Source organism: Verticillium dahliae, genomic scaffold (assembly GCF_000150675.1).
Source record: "Verticillium dahliae VdLs.17 supercont1.1 genomic scaffold, whole genome shotgun sequence".
Classification (NCBI taxonomy): domain Eukaryota; kingdom Fungi; phylum Ascomycota; class Sordariomycetes; order Glomerellales; family Plectosphaerellaceae; genus Verticillium; species Verticillium dahliae.
The window spans coordinates 1,635,737-1,662,185 of NW_009276921.1; the positions used below are offsets into that span (position 1 = coordinate 1,635,737).

The window sequence follows — 26,449 nt, forward strand, 5'->3', positions numbered from 1 at the left end:
CATCACCACCACAACCACAACTGCCACCGATTCGGTCCTCGTCGCACAGCGCTCGTATACCCCCGCCACGAGCTGCACTGTCTTTCTCGGTGCCTGCTGCCAGCGACCAACCTGACCTCTGACCCCGCCCCCCTGACCCTATCCGATCTACCTCTACACAACAACACCCCGCCGACCTCCGAGATGGCCCCCCGAATCGAGCCGGCCGAAGTCGAGACATACTGGAACATCTTCTCGACCCGGACAGGCGGCGGAAAGTTCCTGACTGGCGAGCAAGCGGCGCCGGTGTTGAAAAACAGCGGTCTCACAGATACGCAGCTCGAGCGAGTATGGGATCTGGCCGATGTCGACAACGATGGCAACCTCGACTTTGAGGAGTTCTGTGTCGCCATGCGCATCATCTTTGACATTCTGAATGGAGTGCGTCTACACACCAACCTTTCGCCGACATGATCGTTTGCACGGCCACTGACGTTGTTACTCGTAGGAATACGCAGATGTACCGACTGTCCTGCCGGACTGGCTGGTGCCCGAATCCAAAGCGCACCTGGTCCAGGCGAGTAAGGCCATTACCGGAAACCAACCACGCTTCGAGCAGGTGGAGGACGAAGAGGAAGACTCAGGCCTGAAGGACGGGTTCGATTGGTACATGACACCGCAAGACAAGGCCAAGTACGAGTCGATATATCAGGAAAACCGCGACATGCGCGGCGAGATAGCATGTGAGTCGGAACAAAAGCCTAGCCCGTCGCTGGCCCCTCCAGCTTCGGCCCCCCCCTCCCCATGCGTCTCGCCCCTGCTGACCGAAGACCTCAGTCAACTCGCTCGAAGACCTCTACGAATCCCTCGACGTCCCCGACACGGACATCCGCTCCGCGTGGAACCTCATCAACCCCTCAGCCGGCTCGTCCATCAACAAGGACGCCAGCCTCGCCTTCCTGCACATCCTCAACAACCGCCACGAAGGGTTCCGCATCCCCCGCACCGTGCCCGCCTCGCTCCGTGCCAGCTTTGAGCGCAACAAGATCGACTACCAGCTCGACAACCAGCGCACCGGCGCCGCCTCCCGATGGGCCACCAAGGCCGACGACTCGACGGCGACGGGCCGCAAGGCCAAGTTCGGCGACCAGTACCTCACGCGCCTCGGCCGCAGCGGCTTCAAGTCCGGCGGCACCGACTTTAGCACCCCGAAGGAGGGCGACTGGGAGGAGGTCCGCCTCAAGCGCCAGCTGCAGGAGCTCGACGAGAAGATTGCCCGCGTCGAGGCCGACGTCGAGCGCAAGAAGGGCGGCAAGCGCGACAGCAAGCCCGCCCTCGTTAAGAGGGAGCTTGAGCAGCTGCTCGACTACAAGCGCACGGAGCTGCGGGAGCTCGAGCAGGGCGAGGGCAAGGCCAAGGTCGGCCAGTCGCTCAAGGGTATCGAGGAGGACCTGCAGACGGTGCGCGAGCAGATTGAGGGTCTCGAGTCGCACCTGACGTCGCGGAACCACGTTCTCGAGCAGCTGCGGCAGGAGATTGAGAATGAAAAGGTCAATCGATAGAGAAAAGGGGACGAGGGGCGAGGGGATTGGGGATAGGTGGACTAGGTGCTGCGTTTTCAATTTTGGGCCATGATTTGGATTCAACAGGTTTGGTGGGGGTTGCTTCTTGCTTCAGCATGTAGATATGACAACTTTCACCGGCGAAGTAAATCTGATTTGCTGAATCGATGCCGCTATGAGGGTATATATTGCTTCCGAACGACGCCAGGCCAAGTTTCTCCCGTCTCTACCATCGTGCCCTTCCACCTTGCGGTGCGTACGAAACCGCCAGGCGAGAGTCAAACACCAATAGCCCCTCGTGTGGCAGTGCTCTCACCACCTCCACGGAACCGCGGCTCGGCAGTCTACCATTGCGAGCCGCTTGCGTACTTGGGCAGCATCTCGATCGCGAGCGTTCGTCCCTTCATGCCCCAAGCCGCCAGCGATGGCAGCTTGACGACGCCCAGACGGCCCGTGGCCCGGCCGCGCCCCGTCGAGCAGAGGAGCACGTCAATCGGCATGCCCTTGACGACCTGCTGCGGCTTGCCCTTGAGCGCAGCTTCAACGTTCTTGTAGACTCCACCAGCCTGCACGACGTCGTTAATAAAGACTCACTTATCAACTGAACAGGCAGAAAACCGGCTTTAAGCGAGAGGAGAAGAAATGACCGCCAAGGCATACCTGTTTATCCGTAATGGGGAACGAAGCGCGGGGGCTCGACACCAAGTCGCCGCACGCCCAGATGTTCTCGTAACCCCTGGCGCGGAAGAATTCATCGACTGCGACGTACTTGTGCTCGTTGAGCAGCTTGGCGTCGATGTATTCGGAGTTGGGAATGAGACCGGTGGTCGGGAGGTACAGGTCCGTGATGATCTTCTCCCCATTCGAGAGCGTCACCTCCGTCTTGCCGTCCGGGGTGGCGGTGGAGCCGGTCGCCTTGACGCTCTTTCGGATCTTGACACCCAGTTTGAACAGTTCCTTCTCCGCCGCGGCGGCAATTGAGTCGCCGCCGAGAAGTTGATTGTCGGCGCTGACGAGGATGATCTCTCGGTCCTTGCCGTATTCGTAGCCCAGCTCGCCGGCGGTCTCGACGCCCGTGGGGCCGGAGCCGGCGATCACGATGTGGGATGCCGACTCAACCTTCTTGGCGATGGAGTGCAGGGCCTCGAGGTCCTCCTCATACGTGCCGGTACTCTTCCACGGCACCTCGGAGGAGGCTGTGCGGGCGCCGGTTGTCAGGACGATGAAATCATAGGGGATCGAGCGTTCGCCAGAAGCCGTGGTGACGGAAAGAGACTTGGCATCGGCGTCGAGCTTGGAGGCAGCGCCCAGGACAAACTCGAAGCTTCCGCTCGGGTACTTGGCGAAGCCGGGCTCAATGGGCTGAAAGACCTGTTCGTCCTTGAGGACGCCGGGGACGATGGCGCGGACAGATGCCAGGTTCCAGTACAGGTGGTCGCTCTGAACATGTTAGCTTCACGAAGCCTTTTCTTTTTCCCAGTGCTGCATCAAGTCGTGTGTACCTTTGTGACGAGGATGACTTTGAGGTCCTTTTCCGATGGGAGAGTGTGCTTCAAGAGCTTGTGAGCGATCTGCAGGCCAGCATATGAGCCGCCAACGACAACAACGTTCTTCGTCATGTTGATGGAGAGATGCGATTTATGTTGTCAGAACTTCTGATGTATGCAGCGCCTTCGGTTCTTCGTTACGATGATTGTTCGAGGAATCACTATCAGGTGCCTGAATGATTGGAGCTAAAAAGGGTTGTGGTGCGTCGCATAGAATGACGGAGCGAGCCAAGCTAGGGAGTCACTGGCCTTTTTATACGGCAGTTGAACATGAAAGGCCATGAAACAGAGCTTTCGAGGTAAGGGTGCAACGAAGCTTCCCGGCCTGGTACGTTGTTTATCAGGGGTCCGTAGTAATGCGTGGGTGTCTTAAAGCTCAGCCACGACCACTCAAGTCCGTGCCATTGGGCTCGCAACGACATGTCATCATCGAATAGAGAGAGTTGTGCCGGTCTTCCCCAACGTTGCCCCGAGGCATTTGAATGGAGCACTCCCGGGCGAGGGATTGCCCTGTCGGACCCGAGTCAGGGAGGATTTCCGGGTGCGTGGCGGTTGGCGGGTGTGAGAGAGGTACATGTAAGGCTGCGATGAAGTTTGACCGAGCCTCACGACTTGACGGCGATCCCTCTTCATCTGGCTCGTGGAACGCGTTGTCAATATTGAACCTTGGGTGATTGATTCTATCATTTGTGAAACGGGGACGCGAGGCGATCATACAGCCCAGGCTGCAGCCGGGTTTTGATTCGTTTTGAGCGATGCAACGGTACATCGTGCATGTTAGCTTGAGGCTTCTTCTTCTTCGTCGCCTTGAGCATGTTCACGACCACGTCGATGGCCATGTCAGGCTGGGACGAGAAAGCCTTCTCAATACGTAGCTGATTGCCTGAGGTACCCCCTACCTTGCCTGATCTTGCGGACGGACAGGAAAGGTGGGTAGGTAGCTACCTAGGTACCTAGGCTTGCTAGGCAGGCAGAGACGACTTCACGAACGCACCTTCACTTCGGGTGATCTCACCAGCCACACTCTTCCCTCATCCCTGCCTTGTGATTTCCATCGCCAGACCCTCGCACCCACGGACCGTGACGCCGAAAGACGGCGGTGCGCGACCCACGAAATAAATCGGGTCCAAATGACAGTGCAATGCTCCATCAGCCGTCAACAGCGGCAGGTGCACCCCAAGTCGGACATACCTGCCCCGCGCCCATGCGCACATGAGCGAGCACATGCGCTGTTACCGAGCTCCAGTGCTCCTTGTCATCCGCCCGCCGCCCGTTTGACCCCGCCAACACCACCACCCGGCCCTGCCTCCAACTTTGTCCTCAACAAACCCATAAAAGTCCTCATTACCCACGACACCGCATCTCTTCGTCTGCAAGACAAGCATTTCTATCTATACCCCAATCACATACCCACAAACCAGTCATCATGTCTGTTCCCCAGAGCGAGGCCTTCAAGACTGCTGTCGTCGACAGCCAGAAGCTCACTTCCAAGCCGAGCAACGACGATCTCCTCCAGCTTTACGGTGAGTGCCATCGCAATGCACCCCCCCCCCACCTTATCTGTCCTTTTGCCCGAGATCACGATCGCCTTCTGCCCTTCCCAAGAAAGAGGAAGAGGACACGATCTCGTGGCACGTCTTGCTTTATCGTACAAGCAACGCTGACCCTCTTCGACAGCCCTCTTCAAGATTGGCAACGGCGAGGACATCAGGCAGTCCCCCTCGCCCGGCATGTTCGACCTCAAGGTACGCTACCACCACATAACCCCTCTCCCATCGCACAAGCGGATACACAGGACGCTAACCTCTCTGGACTGCAGGCCAAGGCCAAGAGGAGTGCGTGGCAGAAGGAGACCGACGCCGGCACCACCGCCGAGCAGGCTCAGGCCAAGTACGTCGAGCTCGTCAACAGCCTCAAGGAGTCCCACGGCTACGATGCCGACAAGGTTCCCGAGTCCGTCGGCGCCTAAGTGCTTCCTATCTCTCGACGAGTGAAGATTACGAAACGCCCCTTGACGATCACAAAAGATGTATACACTCTGCCACGGCTGGCTGAATCGATAGAGTTTTGGCCTAGATAGCAAGAGAATCCGTCTTCCCGCCACTACAACGTAAGCGCAAGCAATGCCCGCAACCTCCAGACTCGCGCTGCCCGCTCGCTCCCGTTTATCGTCTTTGTAATGCGTTGCTCATCCTTCGTGCACTTACTGTCTAAGGCACACGCGTCCCGCCCAATCTGGTTCGGTGTGCTCATTAGAAGCAACCCAAGGTATCTCGTCCTTTCCATACAGCTGGAGCGGCAAGCTGTATGGCATGCGTAGGCCTACTACATTTCCAGTACTAGATGGCGCGCCAGATGGCGCTTCCTCGCCCGGCGCATCTGTCTTGAATGTACCCACCATAATGGCCTCGTCCGTCCCTGCAACTAGTGATGGCCAGACTAAGACACCAGCTTCCCAGGAGGCAATTCTGACCTCCTGCGCTGCGCTGGCCGCCTCCCCCCATGCCTGTTTAGACAGGTTCGCTGACGTCAGCAGAGCCCAGTCAATGGACTGCGTCCCGTAACGAATATATGTCTTGATATGTGGTGCTGCTCGCTGACGACCGGCATCCTGCAGGGCCGTGTCTTTACTGATTTCTGTCCATCATTAGCTATGTTGGTTGAGAACTCCCGATCAGCGGCGCGAACCTTTCCCGCCTGGCGCATCGTTCGCCCAGTGGCAAAAGATTGGTTTCAAGTATGCGAGCTGCTTGGCCTGCTGTGGGGATGCAATCTTGGTGTGTATTGATCCACCAGACGCATAGCCGTCGAGGCTCCTCCTGATTTCGTCTGCGGTTGGGAAGACCACCCTGAAGGCTGGTCTTGGGCTGATGGACGACCCTTTTGACAGCGAAAGCGAGTCGAACAAACACTTTTGCAGCCAAGAATCCGTTCCACCGAGCGTGGCTATGGACGAGATCTGCACGACTACCTCTGACTTTCCCGCTTGAACCGGCACGCGGCGAAGGGCACGCTTGAGCGCCGGCCAACCCCATGCCGTCTGCGATGTGTCGTGTATGGCATGCCTTCCCGGAACGCTGGCGATGAAAACGGCGCGTATGCCCGCGAAATCGTACTTGACCAGTTGCTCCGTAAGCGGTCTCAAGGTGATCTTTCGGGCATCGTAGGCGCGCAGGTAACTCAGCAAATCGGACTTAAATTTGCGCCCCGAGCCAAAGTCCTCGTCTGCTTCAGATTCCTCTTCAGCTTCCGGCTTTCCGCTATCGGGCTGGGGCCCCAGCGGCAGAAGCGGCGACCGCCAGACGCCATTGGTCATGTTGGTCCAGTCCTTGGCGATCATGTTGGCCGTGTGAATGATGACCTGGGCGGTATCGTCGAAGCGAAAGAGAATCATCATCTTGGTGTGGTGCGTGCCGAACATCTCGGGCATGGGAGCGTTGTGGAGCTCAAGGTTCTTCCAGGCTGCAGCCTCTTCCTGATGAGGCAGTCAGCAAGCCTGACGAGAAGTTCGCTGTCGAAAGTGCGCAGCAGGTCGTCTTATCTTACTTGCAGAGCCATGCGGTTCCCATCCTCCCGTTTCCAGAAGCCATGGACGACGTGCACTTTGACGAGGTCCCTTGTGTCTTTGTCAAAGTGGCTCATGAGGAAGGGAATGTCGTGAAGAAAGTTGAACTCCCAGCACTCTGAGATGAGCGGGTCGCCGAGCAGGTCTTTCAAGGTGACGGTATCTGCATTCGACGAATCGGGTAGATCTCGAATATGCGTCAGCTGAAAAGGAGACGGGGTCGTGGTCGCCTTGGATTTCTTCCTGGCTGGGGGGCTGATGGCACGATGAAGGCTTGAAGGCTGGGCTGGCGGGTCATCCGTCACGTCCTCAGTGACACGCAGTCGCTTGGAGGGACGTTCCATGGTCGACAAGTCTCATCAAACGAAACTGTCACCGAAATGGAAGATCTCTCAGTCTATCACCGTGGTCAGAGACGCAGTGAGAGCCAGTGTCCAGAGTCTTGCTGACCTCCTCGCCTGCTTTGGAGCCGACGATGACAACGATCAAAGTGGCCCACCGACAAGGACCAGGCGTCGCTTATGCCTGCGTCGTGGGAGGATATGCCTTTCTATGAACCATGAAACAGGAAAGTGACGTTTTATGGGTTTGATGGAGTTGAAGTCAATTTCGAACGACGATCCAGAGCAGCTCCATGCTGGCAAGAACGGATGGCGTAGATCGAGAGAAGGAGCAATAGGGGATTGGTAGTACCTGACTTCCTTTGAGGTGGGGGTTGGGGTTGGTGGTCAAAGCTCGGACCACTTTGACTCTGGCGAGGTGAGAGGGGGATGTCTAACGCTCTCAGAGTCTGCTCTCAATGTTAAGATAATCACCTCTCCGCCATTTGACCTTACTTGATCGTAAAAAGTTCCTTGCAATAAGTCGATTAGATCAATATTTGGTTTTTTTTTCTATTCGACATTCCTCCTCCTCATGTCACCGCGACCTGGCTCGTTGTCTTGCAAGAAGACTTTCAGCGCAGAACTCAGGAGTCAATAGTCAGGACACTGGCCACGGAAGTGGACTCATTCTATCCTGATGAAAGTGCTTAATTCAACCTATTGTCCCTTATGGAGCTCTAATACTATTCAAGAAGAAGAAAAGCGGATCGTCTTTCTACTTTCTCTCGTCGTGTGCGTCATCTCCTATCGCGAAGGGACTCCAACATAATTCATAGCTCAACAAAAGGTATTTTGATCCATAGCGTCTGGCTTTCTGTTAGTTCCCAGAGACACGCTGATCGACCCGGCCAATGATCCACTGAATGTTCACTGCTTGAACAAAAGGAGCCCACATACCGGTGGCGCAGCTCATCTGGCCCCGGGCCGCCGCTCTCCAACCATTGCGATTCTGCTGCTTCCTGTCGAGAGAGTCGCCGGCAAGCTCAGTTGCCGTCATATGAAGAGGCATCGAGTCCTGTCACGCTGCCGCCTGATTAGTCTAGCCGAGGTTGGGGATCATAAAAGGCGAGAGCAACCTGTTCAGTTGCTTCCAGTTTGTTCACACGGATTGAACCAGGTAGCAGAGGGAATGGAACTGTAGTGGGCAGAAGAACTGTCTGGATTGAATTTTTGTAAAAAAAAATCACGTCACTTGAAATGTAACACCAAACACACAGTATAGAATGTCGTTAAGTTCATCTGATAAAGTTATATGGGAAACTAGAAAATAGACAGACCTCGTCAGGCCTTATTGCCGGCAATTTTGAACAAGAAACGAGCACGGGAAGGACACGCTTACTCCTCGAACTCTCCCTTATTTCGAGGCCCAACCGAGAGTCAGGTCACCACTGTTGAAGACAACGAAAGCGGCCTTGAGGGCCACATCGCCGAAGATGGAGAAGCCAATGTTCGTGTTGCGCTGGATGCCGCCGAAGCAAACAGATCCCGAGTCATCAACGGGGGCAAAGTTGATGTAGCTTCCGGGGATCATGATGCGCGCAGACTCGACGCCAAACGTGAAGGCAGGGAGGGTAGCACTGCAGCTGAAAACATAGCCACCCTGCGAGCTGTCGTACCTGGCGCCGCTGACCTGTGCGTAATAGGCCGAGACGACGGAGGTGGGGAGCAGGAGCAGCGTGGTGCCGGTGTCAGCAATGCCGGTGACGGGAGAAGACTTGAAGGCTGCGGTTCCGACCTGGTAACCGGTCGAGGTGAAGGACCAGAAGCCGTCGCTGTTGTCGACATTGGTGTAGGTAATGGCACCCTTGTAGGCGGTCTTGTCAATGTAACCAAAGTTGTACTTGCCAGCTGAACATGGTTGTTAGTAGTGCAAAACGTCACTTCTGAAGAGAAAGGACGTACCCGCAGCGTGCTTCAGATCAGCAGTGAACAAGGGAGCATCCAGAGTGGATTTCGCATTGTCGAAGAAGGTCAACTGCTGCGAGGGAGAAACAGTGTTGATAGAGCTGAAGGCGAGGCCCAAAAGACCATCCAGGGGGTCCGAGGTGAAAGAGCTGGAAACCTTCTGGGCTGCCTCAACAGCCTGCTTCTTCACGGTGAGGCCACCAATGGTCACCTTGTCCAGGTACACGTCCCCCTTGGAGCTGCTACCATCGCCGTAGCTAATGGACCATTTGGCACCGGCAACCTTCGATGAGGTCGAGCTAGAGGCGGGGTTGTACCGAGTCTGTCCGTTGACCTGAGAGCTAGGCAGCTCGGTGCTGAAAACCCAGAGATCACTGGAACCAGTGTCGAAGTCGAGGACGAGGTTCTGTGCCGGCGTGCCAATCTGCACAGGGGTCAAGTACTCGACATCGTTGGCCTCGGGGGAAGCCGTGGCTGAACCGGTGGTGCGCTTTGACAAACGGCTCTCGGTGGCATTGGCGGCAGCGGCAGCAACGTCAGCGGGCGCCGCCTTGCCAAACTTGTTGTAAGCCTTGGCGAGGGCGATGGCACCGTTCCTGTGTTGGAAACCTGGGTTGGGCACTGCGCGCACAGAGAATGTGCCCTGATCAGGGATACCGATCTTGGTAGGCACGACGGCCGCGTAGCCAGTGGCGGCGAGGATGGCAACGAAGAAGGTGCCGAAGGTGTGCATTTTCGTTATTTTTGGTGAAGCTCGAGGAAGATATGATCTTTCAAACTTGTGTAAGGGGCAGAGGTCAAATGGAAGGTAAGGAGATGGTGATGTGAAGCCTGAAGAGAGCTGATTTCGACACTGAGGAGATGAAGAAGATGATATTTATATTTGAGAAGACTTGGCCTCCAGCACTTCCTGGTACTCATCGTGGCCATGGCAGACAACAAGTGAGGTACTTCAGAGACTTGACGCGATACCACAACAACATCACAACGTTTGGGCTCCAAGCCGGATCGAGGTAGGAATGCGGATTGTATCCAACCTCACGAGACGTATACACGTCAGCAACAGAATGGTCTAGTACGGACGAGGAAGCTCGTTTTGCTCCAGAATGTGGCTTAAAATCTGCTAAGCCAGACACACATGAAACGACATTTCCCAGCAGTGTTATCTGAGGGAAATCTAGATACATGACAACGGGTTGGAGATGGATTTGGGTTGTCATTCCCGTTGAAGTGCTTTCAAGTATCGCGCAAGGGGTCTAATACAGGCGCGTATCGGCAAATCGGCAAACGACCAAACGGCATTGAAAGTCAGCCCTGGCTCCATGACCCCGTTCGCGCGCGCCAGAACCGCTGTGCAGACAAGCTTTCGGGCAGGGACCTAGTTCCTCGGCACGTGTAAATGATCCCGTTTAAGACAGCGACCAGCGAGCGATCTTTTCAGACGCCGATCATCCCCAGACGGCTTGAAAGTGCCGTGACCCCATGGGTCAAGGATCGGACAGAACACTCGTTCTGGAAGGTCCAAATGTAGTTTGTCAATGTATTCCAGATGTGTTGAATGAGCTCATCATGGTGCCGTTGACGACCTTGGAATCTCTTGAACATGCGATATGGACAGAAAAGTGTGTGTCAGTCTTGCCCAGCTTTGTCTGCCTGGATTGCGGAAAGGATACCGACACTGCCAAGGCTGACCGTGATGATGTCTCCATGCCCGGGAACTACGTAATTCACTTCACAGCAAATTCTGGCACAAATAATCATAAACCACTGACGTTCTTAAATCGACGGTCGCTCAGGTCGGCCCTTGTAGGAGCATTAAAGATATGGTCCTGATCAACGGCTAATCTTGATGTGCGGGAAAGCCTTGTGCTCTCAAAAGCCGACGTTGTCGGTTATTCCCGCCGCATCGACTTGATTATCATGTACCAGCCAATGATCTTAGATATAGTCGAGCAAGGTCGGGGGTTTTCAGGGGTTCAGTTTGTGGAGGCGCCGCCATGCCGCACTTGTGCTCTAGGCCGACCATGAAGAGCCGACTACCCGAAGCGCCATCGCAGCTTACGTATGGCTTCTAGCTCTACTAGGAAGGTGTCATATAACTGCCGAACACCTGATGTCGCTCAAGTGAATTCAAAAGCTGTTTGGCTCATCATCTCAGCCAGCCGATACGGAGCTCTGGGCTGGGCTGTAGTCTGTCACTCACTCGTAGCTCAACGAGCGGCAATGTGATACCGAGTGACCGCATGCTATCCGGATGCAGCGGCCTAAGTGGCCTATCGATTGCCTTTTGTGGCAGGTCGCTACAGCCTCCACCCGATAACACAATGACACGAGACCCCCATCCGTCGGGTTCACAAAGCCGGGGAAGAATGAGGGATGCTGTCTGATCTGAGATGTTGGCGATGACATCGCCAAGCCTGTCAGAACATAAGTACGGGGATTTGATCTTCGCCTCCCGTCTTGGCATGCATCCTCATCCCTACCCCTGAACTCACGCCACCTCCCACGCCCTTTGCGATTTTATCAGTCCACCATGAGGGCCACGATTCTCAACCTCTTGACCACCTTCGCCTTCCTGGGGCTTGGTGAGTCGACACCGCTAGCTGCCCTGGACAAGAGGTACACTCTCGACTCCAATGGCGTCAAGTACAAGGTGTTTGAGCATGCCGCCACAGGAGCCACAACCAAGATTGTGTCCAATTCTGGCATTTGCGAGACGACCCCTGGAGTGAATCAGCACTCGGGCTACTTCTCAGTTGGTGAGCATAGATCTGGGTGGCGGTCTACGTAGCTTGCATCACTGATCATTCATCCATGAAAAAGGCACGAATATGAACATGTTCTTCTGGTTCTTTGAGGCCCGACAAAATGCCAGCAAAGCCCCTCTTGCTCTATGGTTAAACGGCGGTCCCGGATGTAGCTCCATGATCGGCCTTTTCCAAGAGAATGGACCTTGCACTTTCAATGGCGGAGGTTCCGAGCCGACTTTAAACCCTTACTCATGGAATACATTTGCAAACATGGTAAGGTGTGTGGTCAATGTCGAATGCGAACATGAAGCTAATAGATTCAGCTCTATGTTGATCAGCCGATTGGTACCGGTTTCAGCTACGGCACAGATGATGCCACTTCGACTCTTGCTGCTGCCCCAAGGGTCTGGAAGCTCTTGCAAGCCTTCTACGCCCAGTTCCCTGAGTATGAGGGCCGTGACTTCGGCATCTTCACCGAGTCCTATGGAGGCCACTACGGCCCAGAGTTCGCCTTCTTCTTCGAGCAGCAGAATGCTGCCATTGACGCCGGGACGATCGCGGGCGAGAAGATCAACCTTGTTGCCCTTGGTGTAAACAACGGCTGGATCGATCCTGGTACGTTCTCATTTGGGATCTCCAGGGCGTCACAAGCTACCTTCCGCCGATGACCTGCTAACACGAACCGCGCAGCCAACCAATACAAGGACTACATCGACTACGCCGCCAACAACACGTACAAGAAGCTCATCACCCCGAAGCAATATAGCACATACGTCTCCACCTACCAGAAGAAGTGCGTACCAGCGTTTGCCAAGTGCACAGGATTGACTGGTAATGATGCCGCCTGTGGCAACGCCGACGACGTGTGCAGCGCGGCCATCGAGAGTCCCTTGGAGTCGCTCGCCAGCTTTGATGTCTACGACATCCGAGGCCCCAAGAATGACCCTTTCCCTCCTGAAACATACTTGACGTATCTGCAAACGCCGGCTGTGATGAAGGCCATCGGCGCCCAGACAACTTATGGAGAATGCCCGGATGCGCCCTACACCAAGTTCATCTCCAGTGGTGATCGTAAGTTGTGAAATGACGCGCTTTACATGAAACAAGGGCTGACCAAACCAAACAGGCGGCCGATCGTTCTTGCCAACCTTGTCGCAAGTCATTGACTCAGGTATCACCGTGTTGATCTGGGCCGGCGATGCTGGTAAGTCGACGGAGCTCCTGTATCTTCGCGTGACGAGCATAAATCTAACAAGGTCAGATTGGATTTGCAACTGGATGGGTAACTACCGAGCACTGAGCTCCATCGCCAAGAAGCCTTTTCTCTCGGCGCCTCTCCTTCCCTACACGGTCAATGGAAAGCAGTATGGCGAATACAAGACCTCTGGGAACCTGAGCTGGCTGAGGGTGTACGAGGCCGGTCACGAAGTGCCGGCGTATCAGCCGGAAGCTGCGTTAGCTGCCTTCATATCGACCATGTCACGGAAGCCTATTTCATCTTCATAGATCCGTGTCCAAATACCGAGCTGTCAGTAATTTGAGGCGAGATTTTGACAACAACACCGTAAACGGACAAGGCTGCATCTTCATCTAAGATAACTTGATTCTTCGTATGGTTTTCTGTTCGGATCTGGTCGCGCACGAAGCCCAGACCTTGATGATCGCTGTGGAAGTTGAATGCTGGTCACCAACTCGAGAGCGATGGATGGTATCTGTTCAATCGAGGACCAAAATACAAGTCCATGGCGTCCCTGTTGTCGGCGTGCGGGGAAAGAACGACGTGGTGTTCACCACCAGATTATGTAATGGGTCCTGGTCCCTATAAGTAGGCACCTAGGGACCTTGGTACAGTGGGGAGACAGAAATACTGATTTAACTTTCAAAGTACTATTATAAAATAAATAAAATAGCTACTAGTAATCTGAATGATAGACGCTATAGATTCAGTAAGTTTCTACAAGTACTATCAAAATCATTATTTATAGTGATCTATAGAGTAAGTAATAGAGGTTAGAAAACTATGTGTTTTTGTGTGGAAACGGAAATCCGTCGTTTTTTTGTCGCATGACTGTACCTTCCCTTACCTAGGGATCTAGGTAGGTACCTGTACCTTATCTGTCAAAGCTGAGCTTCAGCTCAGACTTCGAAGCTGATCCTCTTCAATCCGCATGAGCATTGAAGCCGTGTAGCGAAGGCTATGGGCTCCGTGATTTCTGCAGTATTTGATGCTTTTAAGGGGATCAAAGCAGCGCTGAGCCTGCTTTCTGCCTTGTCGACCGAGTTCAATGCAGCCTTGAACCGAGCGGCGAAGCTCCCCGGCCTCCCGAACCCGAAGCCAACCCAGCCATATTGGCTGAACAACCCACCATTTCCAGAGCTAGTCGGCATTGGCTCCCCGAGGCTTCCTGAAACGGCAGACGTCGCCGTCATCGGGTCCGGCATAGCTGGTGCTGCTATTGTCCGGTCGCTGCTTCACGAGCGCCGACGTCGAGGGACTGTCTCGGGCAGCGAGTCTGGGTTGCCTGGCGATGGCAAGATCGTCGTATTCGAAGCTCGACAGCTATGTAGTGGCGCCACGGCCCGTAATGGAGGACACATCAAGCCTACCGCCTATGAGATATTCCCCCGGTTTCGCAAAATGTACGGCCCGGAACGTGCTGCTGCGCTCACCCGATTCCAGCTTCGTCACATTGATTGTCTGACAGAGCTCTGCGCTTCTGAGGGTATCGATGCCGCCGAAGCGAGGGAGGTCGAAACGGCCGACTTGTACCTCGACGAAGAGACGTTTCGGAAGACTGTCGAAGATCTTGCAGAGTTGAAGGAATGGGTACCAGAGGTAGACGTTGAGGTATGGGAGAGCGATGAAGCGAGAAAGGTCTGTTCACTCTGAAGGTTTTCCTGACTCCGAGCTAGACTTCTGACATTTGCAGAAATTCGGAGCAAACGAGAGCGTGGCCGGCGCGCTTTCTTACCGCGCCGGGGCGATCTGGGCGTACCGCTTTGCGGTGTCCATCTGGAAGCGCCTCCTGGACGACTTCCCCGAGCAGCTCTTCGTGGAGACGATGACACCGGTTGAGGCAATCAGCACCAGTCCCGATGAGTTGGCTGATTTTCCCTACATCGTCCACACGCCTCGTGGGACCGTACACGTCCGCCATGTAGTCCACGCGACGAACGCATTCGCGAGTCATCTTGTCCCAGGCCTTCGCAGCAAGATCACAGGCGTTCGGGCTCACATGTCGTCTCAGCGCCCAGGTGAACTATTTCCAAACTGCCAGGGGCAGCGCTCCTGGGGCGTCATCTATGGCGGAGCTTTCGATTATGTTACCCAGCGGCCTTCGTCACCCGACGAACCACAGGGTGATTTGATGCTGGGCGGCGGCTTCAGCCGTTCTTTGAAGCAGGGGGTCGACCAGGTTGGCCTGTACGACGACGGCGCACGTATCGATGCTCTGACAGTCTCTCATATATCTGGCATTTTCCCGGCCGTCTTCTCGCCAAAATGGGGCAAGGGTGCTTCGGTTGAGAATGCTTGGTCGGGAATTTTGGGCATGACAGGCGACTTTCTCCCCTTCGTCGGTCGCCTTCACAGTGGCTTGACGGGTCGTAAGGTCGCCAGCAAGAAGGTGAGAGGATTGCATGGGGAGTGGATCGCGGCGGGCTTCTCTGGCGAGGGAATGGTTTGGGCCTGGCTTTCGGGGACGGCTCTTGGCATCATGGTTGATGGGTGCGAGGAGGAGGAGCTTGCTGCGGCCCCAGGCAGGCCGAAGGGCAAAACTGTGGAGTGGCTTCCGAGAGAGTTGATGGTGTCTAGCGCGAGGATGCGTAGTGCGGATATCTCCAACCTTGCGAGCTAGTCTACAGATCTTACGAGGATAAGGCTTGCTGCATAAGATATGCGACTCTATCGAACTCTATCAACATTCGTGCTACCATAAGAAGACAGCACTACTTGGCGCCAAAACATCATGAAAAACAGTCTGTTGGCCATGTGCGTGCATTGTAGGTGCTTCGTCATTACCAGGGCGCAGCAATAGTTTGCGACTTCGGATTCCCTTTACATCATGTGGCATAGGGTGGAACGACATCTGGAATCGGTCTCTCTGCAGCTAGAGGTTCGCCTGTACACATCATACCTTTCAATTGAGACCCTTTTGCAGTGCCCTCGGACAACGACACTGTGGGAAGGCATTCTGTGGTATCACGCTGATGCAAACTTGAGCGCGTCGGTCATAGACTGCTTGGTCTGGTATACATGACCTTCACAGGTTTTATCTTTGTCGCAAAATTCGTCGTCTCTATACTTCGTGGGCCGCGGCTCAGGGTTGAAGCCGTAAGCTCTCGTATCGAAGCCAGATTCATGATAGGTCTGTCACTTCTCTTGCCTGAATCTTCCGCCGTTCGACTGTCTATTGCAGGTAAGGAATCGTTCGCAAAGCTTGCCAAAGGCAACCCATCTATGAACTGTGCAAACATCGAATGGGCAGTGATTATGGGAAGGCCGCCGTCACTAACGAGTCACGTCAGTGCGGCAGCTGCTACAGTACAGCAGACAGTGGCAAGTGACCATGAAAGAGGGGCCAGCGGAATGGGGATCAGGGGGAGCAGGTCGCAGCCAGGCTCCAAGATGGTTCGTTTCGCCGTGAGCTGCTTGTTGGTGCAGTTCAGTCAGTTTCTGAGATCGATGGAGGGTGCACAGCCTGTACTTTCCCCCTACGCGTACCTGGCAAGATGCACCTTAATCATCATCAAGTGGTACACGTATCCTCACGGCAGCAGGTGAGGCCCCAGGGGTGCTGTGTTTCCGTTCTGGCGAGGGACAGACAGTGAGGAAAAGCTTAAAGAAGATGGACTGAATGAAACGCATCGGGCATTGGCAGGCCGCTTTATTGAACCCCTATTGAGCAAGTTTAGCTTTGGGGGCCTGGACTGGGCGATAGAGCCAGCTGCTAGCTTTTAGGCACCTCATCCCAGGCATGGCACTAAACTCTCCCTGTTACAGCCCAGCATCCGCGCCAGCTCTCGGATCATCGCCCCCCATCTCCCACACTTGTGGCCCCATCAGCCAGGCGTCAGACCCCTGCCCTGGTGTCGCTGTCGCTGTCGCTGTCGCTGTCGCTGTCGTCGCTTCTCTTCCTCTACCAACTCGGGTCCTGTCGTGTCGTGTCGTGTCGCCCAATTCGTCCACCCGCTGCAACACCAGCACGAAAAGTTCCACGTTTCCTATTTCTCCGACGACGTACGAAAAGGGAAGCCCTCTGAGGCAGTTGTTGATGTACGACCTTTGATGATTTCGACAAAGGGCCATCTTCTTTTCTCCCGCTCCTTCTTACGCCACAGGCTTGACCATCCTCACGCCGCGATCCCCCACACCCCATCACGATACGGCCGATCCCTACCGAGACCCCTGAAACCTGTTGATCCAAGTTGGCCGCCCATACCAGTCTCCGATTCAAACTACCATCGGATTTCTTGAACCCAGCTTCCGGCGGACCGCTTTCTCACACCTCTCCTCCTTCTTCGCCCTCCTCTGCCCCAGTTGCGACGAACGCTGGCAGACCTGTCATCGCCCTTCCGTCATGAAGCTCTCAACACTACTCGTGCTCGCCACGAGTACCCTCGCCCTCGCCATCAAGAAGCCAAAGATGACGAAAAAACCCAAGAATGATGATCCAAACACCTACTTCAACTCGGTCAAGGTCCCTCCCATGCTCGAGTTGACACCCGACAACTTTGACAAGGAGATCAATGCGACCAAGTTCGTTGTCGTCAAGCATTACAGGTTCGTCGCGTCTCCTGACAGCACAGCAGCAAGCATCTCGCCACGGAAAGTGGTGCGCTGACCAGACCTCGTTCAACAGTCCCTACTGCCCGCACTGCATCGACTATGCCCCGACCTACCAGACGCTCTACGAGTACTACTACACCTCCAAGCCCGTCACTACCGAAGATGTCTCCTTCATGGAGTTCTACGATATTCGATTCGCCACCATCAACTGCGTTGCCTTCTTCGACCTCTGTGCCTCCCTCAAGGTCCAGTCCTACCCGACCACCATTCTGTACAAGGACGGCCAAGCTGCCGAGACTGTCAAGGGCGTCAAGGGGCTCGACGTCCTGACCACGGCCTTTGAGCCCTTTCTCGAGGCCGCCAAGCCCGGAACCCGCCCCAAGGAGCTCAATCTGCCCAACACCGGCGACAAGCAGACGCCCGACTTCAGCCCCGCCGCTGCCATGACCTCTGACACCAAGACCGACGCCGCTGCCGGGTCCGAGACTGGTGACCTTCCCAAGGCGGCCCCTGAGGAGGGTAAGGACGAGAGCAGTGCGACACCCGACAAGACGACTCCTGAGGAGACTGTCCCAAGCCCCAAGAAGACGATTCCCGAGGCGCCTCCCAAACCCACCGAGACGTTCAACCCTGATGGCGTGTCGGTGGCCCTGACGGCCGAGAAGTACGAGACCCTCGTTACAGGGTCAAAGAAGCCATGGTTCATCAAGTTCTACGCCCCTTGGTGCCACCACTGCCAGGCCCTCGCGCCCACCTGGGCCCAGCTCGGCAAGGAGATGAAGGACAAGCTCAACATTGGCGAGGTCAACTGTGACGTCGAGGCCAAGCTCTGCAAGGAAGTCGGCGTCCGCGCCTTCCCCACGCTTCTCTTTATCAAGGGCACGGAGCGCGCCGAATACGAGGGTCTTCGCGGCCTCGGTGATCTCAAGTCGTACGGTGAGGGTGCCGCGGCTGCGGCCGTTGGCGTCGTCGACGTCGACGCCGCCGCCCTCGAGGCTCTTGAGCAGAAGGAGGAGGTCGTCTTTGTCTACTTTTACGACCACGCCACGACGAGCGAGGACTTTGCCTCGCTCGAGAAGATGCCCGTCAGCCTTGTCGGCCGCGCCCGCATCGTCAAGACCCAGGACCCCAAGCTCGCCGAGCGCTACAAGATTACCACGTTCCCGCGCCTTCTTGTCTCGCGCAGTGGCCGCCCGACATACTACAACCCGCTGACACCTCGTGAGATGCGTGACGTCGAGGGCATCCTCGCCTGGATGCGTTCCGTCTGGCTGCCCATGGTCCCCGAGCTCGTGGCCACCAACTCGCGCGAGATCATGGATGGCAAGATTGTCGTTCTTGCCATCATCAACCGCAACGACGCCGAGACGCTGGCCGACGCCAAGCGCGAGCTCAACAAGGCCGCCAACGACTGGATGGACAAGCAGATTGTTCTCTTCCAGAAGGAGCGCCAGGAACTCCGCGACGCCAAGCAGCTCAAGATTGACGAGGCCGAGAACCGCGGCGACGAGCGCGCCAAGGACAACGCCAAGCTTATCCGCGTCGACATGTCCAAGAGCCCCCGTAAGGAGGTTGCTTTTGCCTGGATCGACGGCGTCTTTTGGCAGCGGTGGCTCAAGACGACGTACGGCATCGACGTAAGCACCGGCGGCAACCGAGTCATCATTAATGACGAGGACGTGAGTATCCCCCCCCCCCCTTGGTTATCCTCTGCTATTTTCTACCGGGATCCCATCATTCCGCAGACAAAAAAAGACTTGCTGACAAGACTGAAGCGCCATCGCTACTGGGATGTGACCGACACCAACACCAACATTCTCCTGTCCCACACATCCATCCTCGACACGCTTCCCAAGGTGACGGCCTCGCCGCCCGAGATCCGCCCCAAGACGACCCTCTCCTTCATCTCCAAGCTCTTCTTCGACTTCCGCATGTCCTTTGTCGACCACCCCTTCCTGTCCGTCGGCGCCGTCCTCGCCATCATGATCGCCGGCGCCGGATGGGTGCGCAACCGCATGCGCCGTCACCGCGGCGGTCACTTTGTGCGTCTGGACGACAGCTGGAGCACCAAGGAGCTCATGAAGGAGGGTCTCATCGGCGGGGGCCCCAGCGGTAACGGAAAGGTCGACTAAGACGGGGTCAGAAAGGGGAGGAGCTACTGTTCGGGACGACGTTTGTGCGTTCATCATGGGTTTTTGCGGAGTTTATAGGGGTTCCGCATAGTTTCTGAATATTCCTGTTTGTGTCATTGTTCGTTCGTGTCATCATTCGTGACGGTCTGTCTGCCTTTCTTCTTCTCCTCTCAGTTTATTTGAATCCTCTTTGGAAAGACACGCCCCTCGGCCTGCGTGTGCTCTACCGGTCAACCCTCCCCAAACGAGCCGCCCCCCTACCTGCCATCCCCGACATGCCACCGCCAGACAGGCATGCGCCGCCAGCCCGCCGTCTCACGTGTAGAGTTCCTGCGTGAAGCTGTTGAGCTGGAGGCCCTCAATGGCAATATCGGGCACGTCAATGAGGAACTTGAGCGGCATCTCGACGAGGTTGCCCCTGACCCGCGACAGCCACTCCTTGACCTCGGCGACGCCGCCGGGGAACTCGTCGGGGACGACGTGGCCGTACTCGACCTTGGCGTCGCCGGGCTTACCGGTGCCGGGGTTGGCAAAGTGGCGGGAGAAGAAGTCGTCGTAGTCCTTCCAGGTGCGGACGTGGTCGTTGGGCACGCAGTGGAAGACCTTGCTGAAGACGTCCGTGTTTGTGCGCGCCGTGCCGTCCCAGAGGTTCCAGAAGTTGCGCGTCATGGGGTCGCGGACGAGGGCGTCGGCGGGCGAGTTCCAGTCGTAGGCGTTGAGGCCGCGGTCGACGGGCGACCAGTTGCCGTGGGGGTCGGGGCTGTCGCAGCGCTGGTGCGGCAGGAGGCCGAGGTGCTTGCGGAAGATGTGGCGGCGCAGGCTGGCGGCGAAGCGCGAGGCGGCGTACGGCGCGCCGTCCATGTACGAGTCGACCGTGACGGGGTCCTCGATGACGACGGCAATCTCCGAGTCGTGCGAGCCCAGCTGCGACCGGTCGTTGAGGTTGGCCGAGCCGCAGATGACGAGCCGGTCGTCGGCGATGAGCAGCTTGGTGTGCACGTAGAGCTGCTCCGTGACAAAGGCCGAAATCTCGGCTTCGGGGTCGCCCTTCCAGGGAACGGAGCGCAGGTCAGGTCCGACGTTCATGTAGCACGCCGATACGCTGTCCCAGGTCGAGTCGTCTAGCTGGGCGGCTGCCTGCTGGTAACGCTCGTACTGTCCCTGGCCCTGGCTCTGCTGCTCGCCGTAGGGGGCGTATCCCGAGCCCAGAGCGTCGTCGCGCTCCTTTCTCGCGTCCTCGTACGACACGCCGCTCTGCTTCTCGGCCTCCTTCATAGTCGACGACACATTGATACGGTCGTAGCTTCGGAGGTTGTAGAATCGAATGTAGCGACCGACATCCTCGACGCCTTCCTTCTGGAGGGTCTCCAGGATGCTGTAGCCTCCTTGGCTGATGGACTTGTACTGGAATTCCATGATGGCACGCGTGCCCAGCGCATCGTCCGCCTTGAGGTCACCGGCGAACGCAGGGACCGCAGGCATAATGACAATGATTTTGAAGTTCTCGCCGGCCTCATGAGCACGGAGGATGCGGTCCACCATGGCGCGACCGATCTTGTTGCTGACGGGGCGCTGTTCATCGCAAGTGGCCGTGATGAAGAACTGGAGCTAGGTCAGCAATCACGGTCAATTAAATTTGTCGGTGCCATACCTGATTCTCAATGTAAACAAAATGACGGGCGTTTGTAATGGCGTCAATGTAGGCATTCGCAATAGAATGCTCGGTGGCGTGCCCCGCCGACCATTTAGTGCAGCTGTCCATGTCAGCTAGGCCTCGAGCCGTGGGCAGCCATTGAGCACTCACCTCCTGGTCAGTTGAATATTGGCAAGCTCGTTCTCACGATGAGGACGTTCTGATGATTTCTCTTCATCACTGCTGCTGTCGTCGTGCATGAACTTGTTGACACCCTTGCTGAAGCGGCCTGACAGACCACCCAGGAGTTGGCTGGGGTCCTGCTTGAGGAAGCCTCCGCGCTCATGCTCTCCGGATCTCCTATGGAAGCCCAGATGGCTGTGGCGAGGCTTGAACTCAATTCTCTCGTACTTGCCGGGGTTCTTGTGGGTGTACTTCTCGTCGAAGATGAAGTTCCTGTACAAGGGTCAGTCACTAGGTTGAGTGGACTGCGACCGTACAACTGACCATCGATCAGTGAAATGTTCTGTCAGACTTTCCACGACCGGACCATTCAGACTAAGGCTGACATCCGACCATCCCATACGCGAGCTCTTGGTGCGGTCCACTAGCAATGGTCAATACCGCACGGGTGTAAAAGAGGGATGTCTGCCTCACGCTTATTTTGATTCCAGTTGCCGACGTCGGCAAAGTCATAGACACGAGCATTGTTGTAGTCCTGGCCGGGGAAAACAATGGCATCCAGGTTGCCGGGGTGGGAGTCTGCAATCGGATGGCCTGCAGCATGTCAGCAGGAGGTAGTACTGTGGTGCTCAAGTCTCGGCTGACTGTTCGTGTCCCATCTCCCGAAACCTGTGTCCGAGTCAGCATTCTGGTCATCGGTCGGACATGTTTCTCTGCTTACAGAGATCAAGTCCACCCATGAACGCCACTTTGCGGTCAATGAGGCACAGCTTCTCGTGGTGAGCCCAGAAGAGAACGACACCGTCGGTGGCCGTGCCGTAGATGGCCTTGAGAGCATCGCCAGAGACCTTGGAAAGGGTTGCTGTGTTCAGCGTCATGTTGGAGAAGCTCTGGCCGAGTTCCTTCTGAATGTCGTAGCCTGTGGGCACGTGGTCGGGGTGGCGGAACACGCTGATGTTGGGGTGCAGGCCTTCCAAATGCTTCCTCGTGTGCTGTGCGGCATGTCAGTGGTGTCAAGCTGATGGAAAACACCCAGAAACTTACAGCCGAGTTCACTGCGAAGGAGAAGAAGAAGAGGCGTCAGCATAAGAAGCTTGCACGCATGCATCGTCAAATCACTTACACGTCAACGCAGCCTCGACCTCTCTGTAGACGATGATGCTGACCTTGACGCCCCTCTCGGCGGCCGCCTTGAGCATATTGTCAAGTCGGTACCGCTCGTTGGCAGCAGGGGGTCGGCGAAGATAGATCTCGGGGCTCAGCCACCAGTCAAGGATGTAGATGCTCTCACGGGCATCTGGGGAGGACGAGGACAGAGTCAGTGAGTGTGCCGGATCCATCGGAGAGAGGGGTAATGTACGCACTTTCGAGAGCTTCGGAGACAGCCCAGAAGTAAGAACAGCCGTCGACATACCACTTTGCATTGCCAGTGGACTGAGGGGCGAAGGATTGATAGCGGTTGGATGCATGATGAGTAGGATGGTGCTCGTGGCATTCGTGGCCGAACTTGGTATGGGAGTGTCGCTCGTCGCCAAAGATGGCGTCAATGCCGCGCTCAACCTTGCGGAAGATAGAATCCATGGTGAGAGAGAGACGTCCCGTCAGGTCAAAAAATCAGAGATGAGTATGGATCATGGATCGGTGAACTCCAATCTCGAAGACCGGAATCGCGAAAAAAGCAAGTGCTGCACCTGCGGTTTAAATCGCCCCAGAGTGGTTAGGTTGGTTGCAGTGGGCAGTGGCGGAGCCGTACGAGAGGTGTTGAGGACCCAATGTCAGCACGAGCTGAGGCTGCTGATGAAATCGGCGTTTGCGGCCGCATGCAACCGGGCCCTCAGCGCATGTCTGCTCCTTGGTGCAGGCGCTTGGCCGGCTCCCCGAACGGACGGATGCTTTACAGTAACCACCTCCATTACGGTGTTTCGACCGATGACCAGTGCAATGGAAGGGCTGATGGCCCGCGAAAATTTTAAACTCGTCGATGGAAAACTTGTCTTTGTCTAGGTACTGCGCTGTCGTTTTCCGTCGTGATGGGTGCCTTTATCAGGCTACGTCGCCCTGCCGCCGAGTCGCGCCTTCCTCTATACAACATGTCCAAAACATGACGCCCATTGCCCTCAAGGATTACCAACCCCTCTTACCCACTGACGCCTCCATTGCACAGGATCCGGCACCCTACTACGTGAAATTGTCAAACTTGTTGGCATAAATGCTGCCGTCTATGCTCTACACCACAACGTCAGCTGACACCAATACTGCAAGAACTGCTGTTTGCGAGATGCTACGGAAGCGTCCTCATCCCAATCTAGCACAATACCAAGGGTGCATCGTTTCGCGCGGCCGAGTACCTAGATGGCTTATCCTTCACGCACTATCCCCAGTCGCTGGCGTCTCTGCTCAATCCAGGGCACTTGAGCAAGGTGGATTCAATCACCTCCCTCGAATCCCAAAAGCGGAGGGCTGCAACGGCCATACCTTCAGCTTGATGCGGCATCGCGTGCGATCTTTCAGAGGTGTGGAGAAGGCCACCATGAACGTCCTTTCGCGATCGAACATGAGTGCCTTGGCTGGTCTACGGTCATCGACGGTAGGCTGGCAGCTAGAGTACCATGTTGATAACATTCAGATAGGCCGCAGCTCCAACAATGCGAATCTTCTTTGGTGACAGCACCCCAGGCTTGGCAATCGACTCTATGCAGCAATGTGATGTTCGAAACACAAAAAGCATATGGTGCTCGCTCACGCACATGAGAGACCCTCAATTCCTCTGACTGCGATCAGCAGCCTGCCACCACAGCAGTGGCCGACTAGAATCAAATATTGGCAAAAAATCGACTGGACGAATACTTTCCGATCGTCAAGTTCGTTTATTTAGTCGCATTCATGGATGGTCGTGGGAAGTCGCCGGATGAAGTCGCTGTTAAGCACTTGACAGGTGGATCATTCTTATCTTATCGCGACTTTATGCTCACGCCCAGTCCGTGGGAAACAGAACTGAACCAGAATTTCGATCCTGGCCATCGTCAAGCCCAAGCACTGCACGACTGATTGCTCGCCAAACCTCCGAAGAAGCTGCCATGGCTTCCAGGTGCTCGACTGGCAGTCACTCCTTATTTCTTCCCTTCTTGTATCCTTCTTGTTTCACGTCGATTACAACCAATGTCCCCCGATCCATCGCGAAGACCCTGAGCAACCCTCCCCGTCGCCACAGCTCTACACACGTCGCCCAAGAATCGACATCGTCGCGCCTGAACCCGGCACCCGAAGACTATGCGGCCCCGAATTTCGCTGACAAGGCGTCCCTGACGCTCTACGCCGGCGCTGGCGGCAATGGCTGCATCTCGTTTCTGCGCGACATGTTCCTGCCCGAAGGACCTCCAAACGGCGGCAACGGTGGCCACGGCGGGAACATCTACATCCAGGCCGTACATGGCGAGACTTCTCTGCATAAGCTGGCTCGAAAGCGCTTTATACGGGCAGAGCGCGGGAAGAACGGCCAGGGAAGTGCCAAGGCGGGCCAGCGTGGTGAGGATATCATCATCACGGTACCCGTAGGTACCATCCTGCGAGAGATCAGCCGAGAGGATCCCGTCGCTGAGGACATCACCTATCGCCGCGCCCTGTACTACGAGCGGAAAGCATGGAAGACGAGAAAGCGCGAGCGGGAGGAGGAGGCTGCCGAGGCTGCCAGGCGCGAACTTCTTCGTGCAGAGGACGGCGAAGAGATCGACGACGATGTACAGTCGGCAGCGAAGCAGAAGGAAACAGACGTGGAGGACGACCCCGAGCCCGAAGATCCCGACCGCGAAAAGTTCCTCGTCTACCCCGGCGCCGCCAGGAGCGAGATCAAGAGCCTCGTCTTCCCCAAGGCCCCGCGCCGCGAGCGTTACTACCACCAGCCGCCTGGACCCCTGAACATCGACCTCTCCCGCCCGACGCCTACGCCTATCCTCCTCGCCGCCGGCGGCATTGGCGGTCTCGGCAACCCGCATTTTGTCTCTCGCGAGTACCCGCGCCCCCTCTTCGCCACAAAGGGCGAACGCGCCGTCACCATGGAGGTCGAGCTTGAGCTGAAGCTCCTCGCCGACGTCGGCCTCGTCGGTCTCCCCAACGCCGGCAAGAGCACCCTCCTCCGCGCCCTCAGCAACTCCCGCACCCGCGTCGGAAACTGGGCCTTCACGACGCTGCAGCCCAACATTGGCACCGTCGTGCTCGATAGCTACAAGGGCCGCCCCGTCATGCGCTCCTTCAAGCGGGCGCCCTCGACGGAGAACAGCGACGTCCCCCCGGCCGACGAGCACGAGCAGCAGGCCGAGGCGCGCACGCGCTTCACCATCGCCGACATTCCCGGCCTCATCGAGGGCGCCCACCTCGACCGCGGCCTCGGCATCGCCTTTCTGCGCCACGTCGAGCGCGCCGGCGTCCTGGCCTTTGTCATCGACCTCTCGGCCGGCAACGCCGTCGCCGCGCTCGACGCTCTGTGGAACGAGGTCGGCCTCTACGCGAGGATGCGCGAGGATGAGGAGCGCAGCCGCGAGGCCGAAGCCAAGATCAACTGGGAGATCGAGGAGGAGCAGTCCGCGCAGCCCAAGTACAAGGGCCGCTTCAGCGACCCCGTCATGATGGTCGCCGACGCCCCGGCTGAGCCGGAGCGCGTCTCGGGGCTGCACATTGCCTCGAAACCGTGGTATGTCGTTGCGACAAAGGGCGACAAGCCAGAGACGCAGGAGAACTTCAAGGAGCTGCAGGCCTACTTGGAAGACATCAAAAACGGCGTCAAGCCGCATCCGAGCGGCATTGAGGAGGCCTGGACGGAGCGGGTCACTGCCATCCCCGTCAGTGCCATCAATGGGCATGGTGTGGACAGGATTGTCCACTGGACTGTAGGATTACTAGACGACTAGAGTGGGGATCTGTATGATAGTTGCATTCTATGCATATCGCCACTTTGTAAAACAACATGTACAGAAGTCTCATAGAGGAACACCACGTAACAATCAGAGCCATGATTTCTGGGCGTTT

The 26,449-nt window shown here is 56.4% G+C and overlaps 11 protein-coding genes across 11 annotated transcripts; 7 read left to right on the forward strand and 4 right to left on the reverse strand.

Annotated features, from left to right (window-relative positions):
• Positions 1 to 183: 183 nt before the first annotated feature.
• VDAG_00495 (END3 protein) lies at positions 184 to 1,541 on the forward strand (the record flags this gene model as incomplete). Its single annotated transcript, XM_009651872.1, has 3 exons — positions 184 to 420; positions 488 to 722; positions 817 to 1,541. The coding sequence occupies 3 exons, from the start codon at positions 184 to 186 to the stop codon at positions 1,539 to 1,541; spliced, it is 1,197 nt and encodes a 398-aa protein (XP_009650167.1).
• Positions 1,542 to 1,885: 344 nt separating this feature from the next.
• Positions 1,886 to 3,160, reverse strand: VDAG_00496 (uncharacterized protein; the record flags this gene model as incomplete). The annotated part of the gene is made up of 3 exons (XM_009651873.1): positions 1,886 to 2,107; positions 2,202 to 2,981; positions 3,044 to 3,160. 3 exons carry the CDS (start codon positions 3,158 to 3,160, stop codon positions 1,886 to 1,888), a joined length of 1,119 nt encoding a protein of 372 aa, XP_009650168.1.
• A 1,354-nt stretch (positions 3,161 to 4,514) lies between these two features.
• Positions 4,515 to 5,057, forward strand: VDAG_00497 (uncharacterized protein; the record flags this gene model as incomplete). The annotated part of the gene is made up of 3 exons (XM_009651874.1): positions 4,515 to 4,611; positions 4,766 to 4,833; positions 4,908 to 5,057. The coding sequence occupies 3 exons, from the start codon at positions 4,515 to 4,517 to the stop codon at positions 5,055 to 5,057; spliced, it is 315 nt and encodes a 104-aa protein (XP_009650169.1).
• Positions 5,058 to 5,291: 234 nt separating this feature from the next.
• VDAG_00498 (tyrosyl-DNA phosphodiesterase) lies at positions 5,292 to 6,997 on the reverse strand (the record flags this gene model as incomplete). The annotated part of the gene is made up of 3 exons (XM_009651875.1): positions 5,292 to 5,725; positions 5,777 to 6,563; positions 6,635 to 6,997. 3 exons carry the CDS (start codon positions 6,995 to 6,997, stop codon positions 5,292 to 5,294), a joined length of 1,584 nt encoding a protein of 527 aa, XP_009650170.1.
• Positions 6,998 to 8,390: 1,393 nt separating this feature from the next.
• VDAG_00499 (endothiapepsin) lies at positions 8,391 to 9,674 on the reverse strand (the record flags this gene model as incomplete). The annotated part of the gene is made up of 2 exons (XM_009651876.1): positions 8,391 to 8,884; positions 8,939 to 9,674. The coding sequence occupies 2 exons, from the start codon at positions 9,672 to 9,674 to the stop codon at positions 8,391 to 8,393; spliced, it is 1,230 nt and encodes a 409-aa protein (XP_009650171.1).
• A 1,748-nt stretch (positions 9,675 to 11,422) lies between these two features.
• On the forward strand, positions 11,423 to 13,584 carry VDAG_00500 (carboxypeptidase S1). The gene is made up of 6 exons (XM_009651877.1): positions 11,423 to 11,700; positions 11,765 to 11,964; positions 12,015 to 12,306; positions 12,382 to 12,762; positions 12,818 to 12,895; positions 12,953 to 13,584. Exons 1-6 carry the CDS (start codon positions 11,475 to 11,477, stop codon positions 13,195 to 13,197), a joined length of 1,422 nt encoding a protein of 473 aa, XP_009650172.1. The 5' UTR covers positions 11,423 to 11,474; the 3' UTR covers positions 13,198 to 13,584.
• Positions 13,585 to 13,888: 304 nt separating this feature from the next.
• On the forward strand, positions 13,889 to 15,548 carry VDAG_00501 (uncharacterized protein; the record flags this gene model as incomplete). The annotated part of the gene is made up of 2 exons (XM_009651878.1): positions 13,889 to 14,539; positions 14,622 to 15,548. The coding sequence occupies 2 exons, from the start codon at positions 13,889 to 13,891 to the stop codon at positions 15,546 to 15,548; spliced, it is 1,578 nt and encodes a 525-aa protein (XP_009650173.1).
• Positions 15,549 to 17,004: 1,456 nt separating this feature from the next.
• VDAG_00502 (uncharacterized protein) lies at positions 17,005 to 19,611 on the forward strand (the record flags this gene model as incomplete). Its single annotated transcript, XM_009651879.1, has 3 exons — positions 17,005 to 17,473; positions 17,553 to 19,158; positions 19,255 to 19,611. The coding sequence occupies exons 1-3, from the start codon at positions 17,271 to 17,273 to the stop codon at positions 19,609 to 19,611; spliced, it is 2,166 nt and encodes a 721-aa protein (XP_009650174.1). The 5' UTR covers positions 17,005 to 17,270.
• A 315-nt stretch (positions 19,612 to 19,926) lies between these two features.
• On the reverse strand, positions 19,927 to 23,008 carry VDAG_00503 (phospholipase D2; the record flags this gene model as incomplete). Its single annotated transcript, XM_009651880.1, has 10 exons — positions 19,927 to 21,213; positions 21,263 to 21,365; positions 21,416 to 21,700; positions 21,752 to 21,851; positions 21,902 to 22,021; positions 22,073 to 22,096; positions 22,149 to 22,419; positions 22,460 to 22,482; positions 22,551 to 22,724; positions 22,792 to 23,008. The coding sequence occupies 10 exons, from the start codon at positions 23,006 to 23,008 to the stop codon at positions 19,927 to 19,929; spliced, it is 2,604 nt and encodes an 867-aa protein (XP_009650175.1).
• Positions 23,009 to 23,636: 628 nt separating this feature from the next.
• Positions 23,637 to 24,092, forward strand: VDAG_00504 (uncharacterized protein; the record flags this gene model as incomplete). The annotated part of the gene is made up of 1 exon (XM_009651881.1): positions 23,637 to 24,092. The coding sequence occupies one exon, from the start codon at positions 23,637 to 23,639 to the stop codon at positions 24,090 to 24,092; it is 456 nt and encodes a 151-aa protein (XP_009650176.1).
• A 412-nt stretch (positions 24,093 to 24,504) lies between these two features.
• VDAG_00505 (GTP-binding protein) lies at positions 24,505 to 26,331 on the forward strand (the record flags this gene model as incomplete). The annotated part of the gene is made up of 1 exon (XM_009651882.1): positions 24,505 to 26,331. One exon carries the CDS (start codon positions 24,505 to 24,507, stop codon positions 26,329 to 26,331), a length of 1,827 nt encoding a protein of 608 aa, XP_009650177.1.
• Between the last annotated feature and the right edge of the window lie 118 nt (positions 26,332 to 26,449).

Excerpts from the sequence above, each read along its gene's own strand:
- VDAG_00500 (XM_009651877.1), top strand. The coding sequence starts at position 11,475 with ATGAGGGCCACGATTCTCAACCTCTTGACCACCTTCGCCTTCCTGGGG. Across the intron at positions 11,701-11,764 it reads CTCGGGCTACTTCTCAGTTG|GCACGAATATGAACATGTTC; the intron begins GTGAGCATAGAT and ends TCCATGAAAAAG. Across the intron at positions 12,763-12,817 it reads GTTCATCTCCAGTGGTGATC|GCGGCCGATCGTTCTTGCCA; the intron begins GTAAGTTGTGAA and ends CAAACCAAACAG.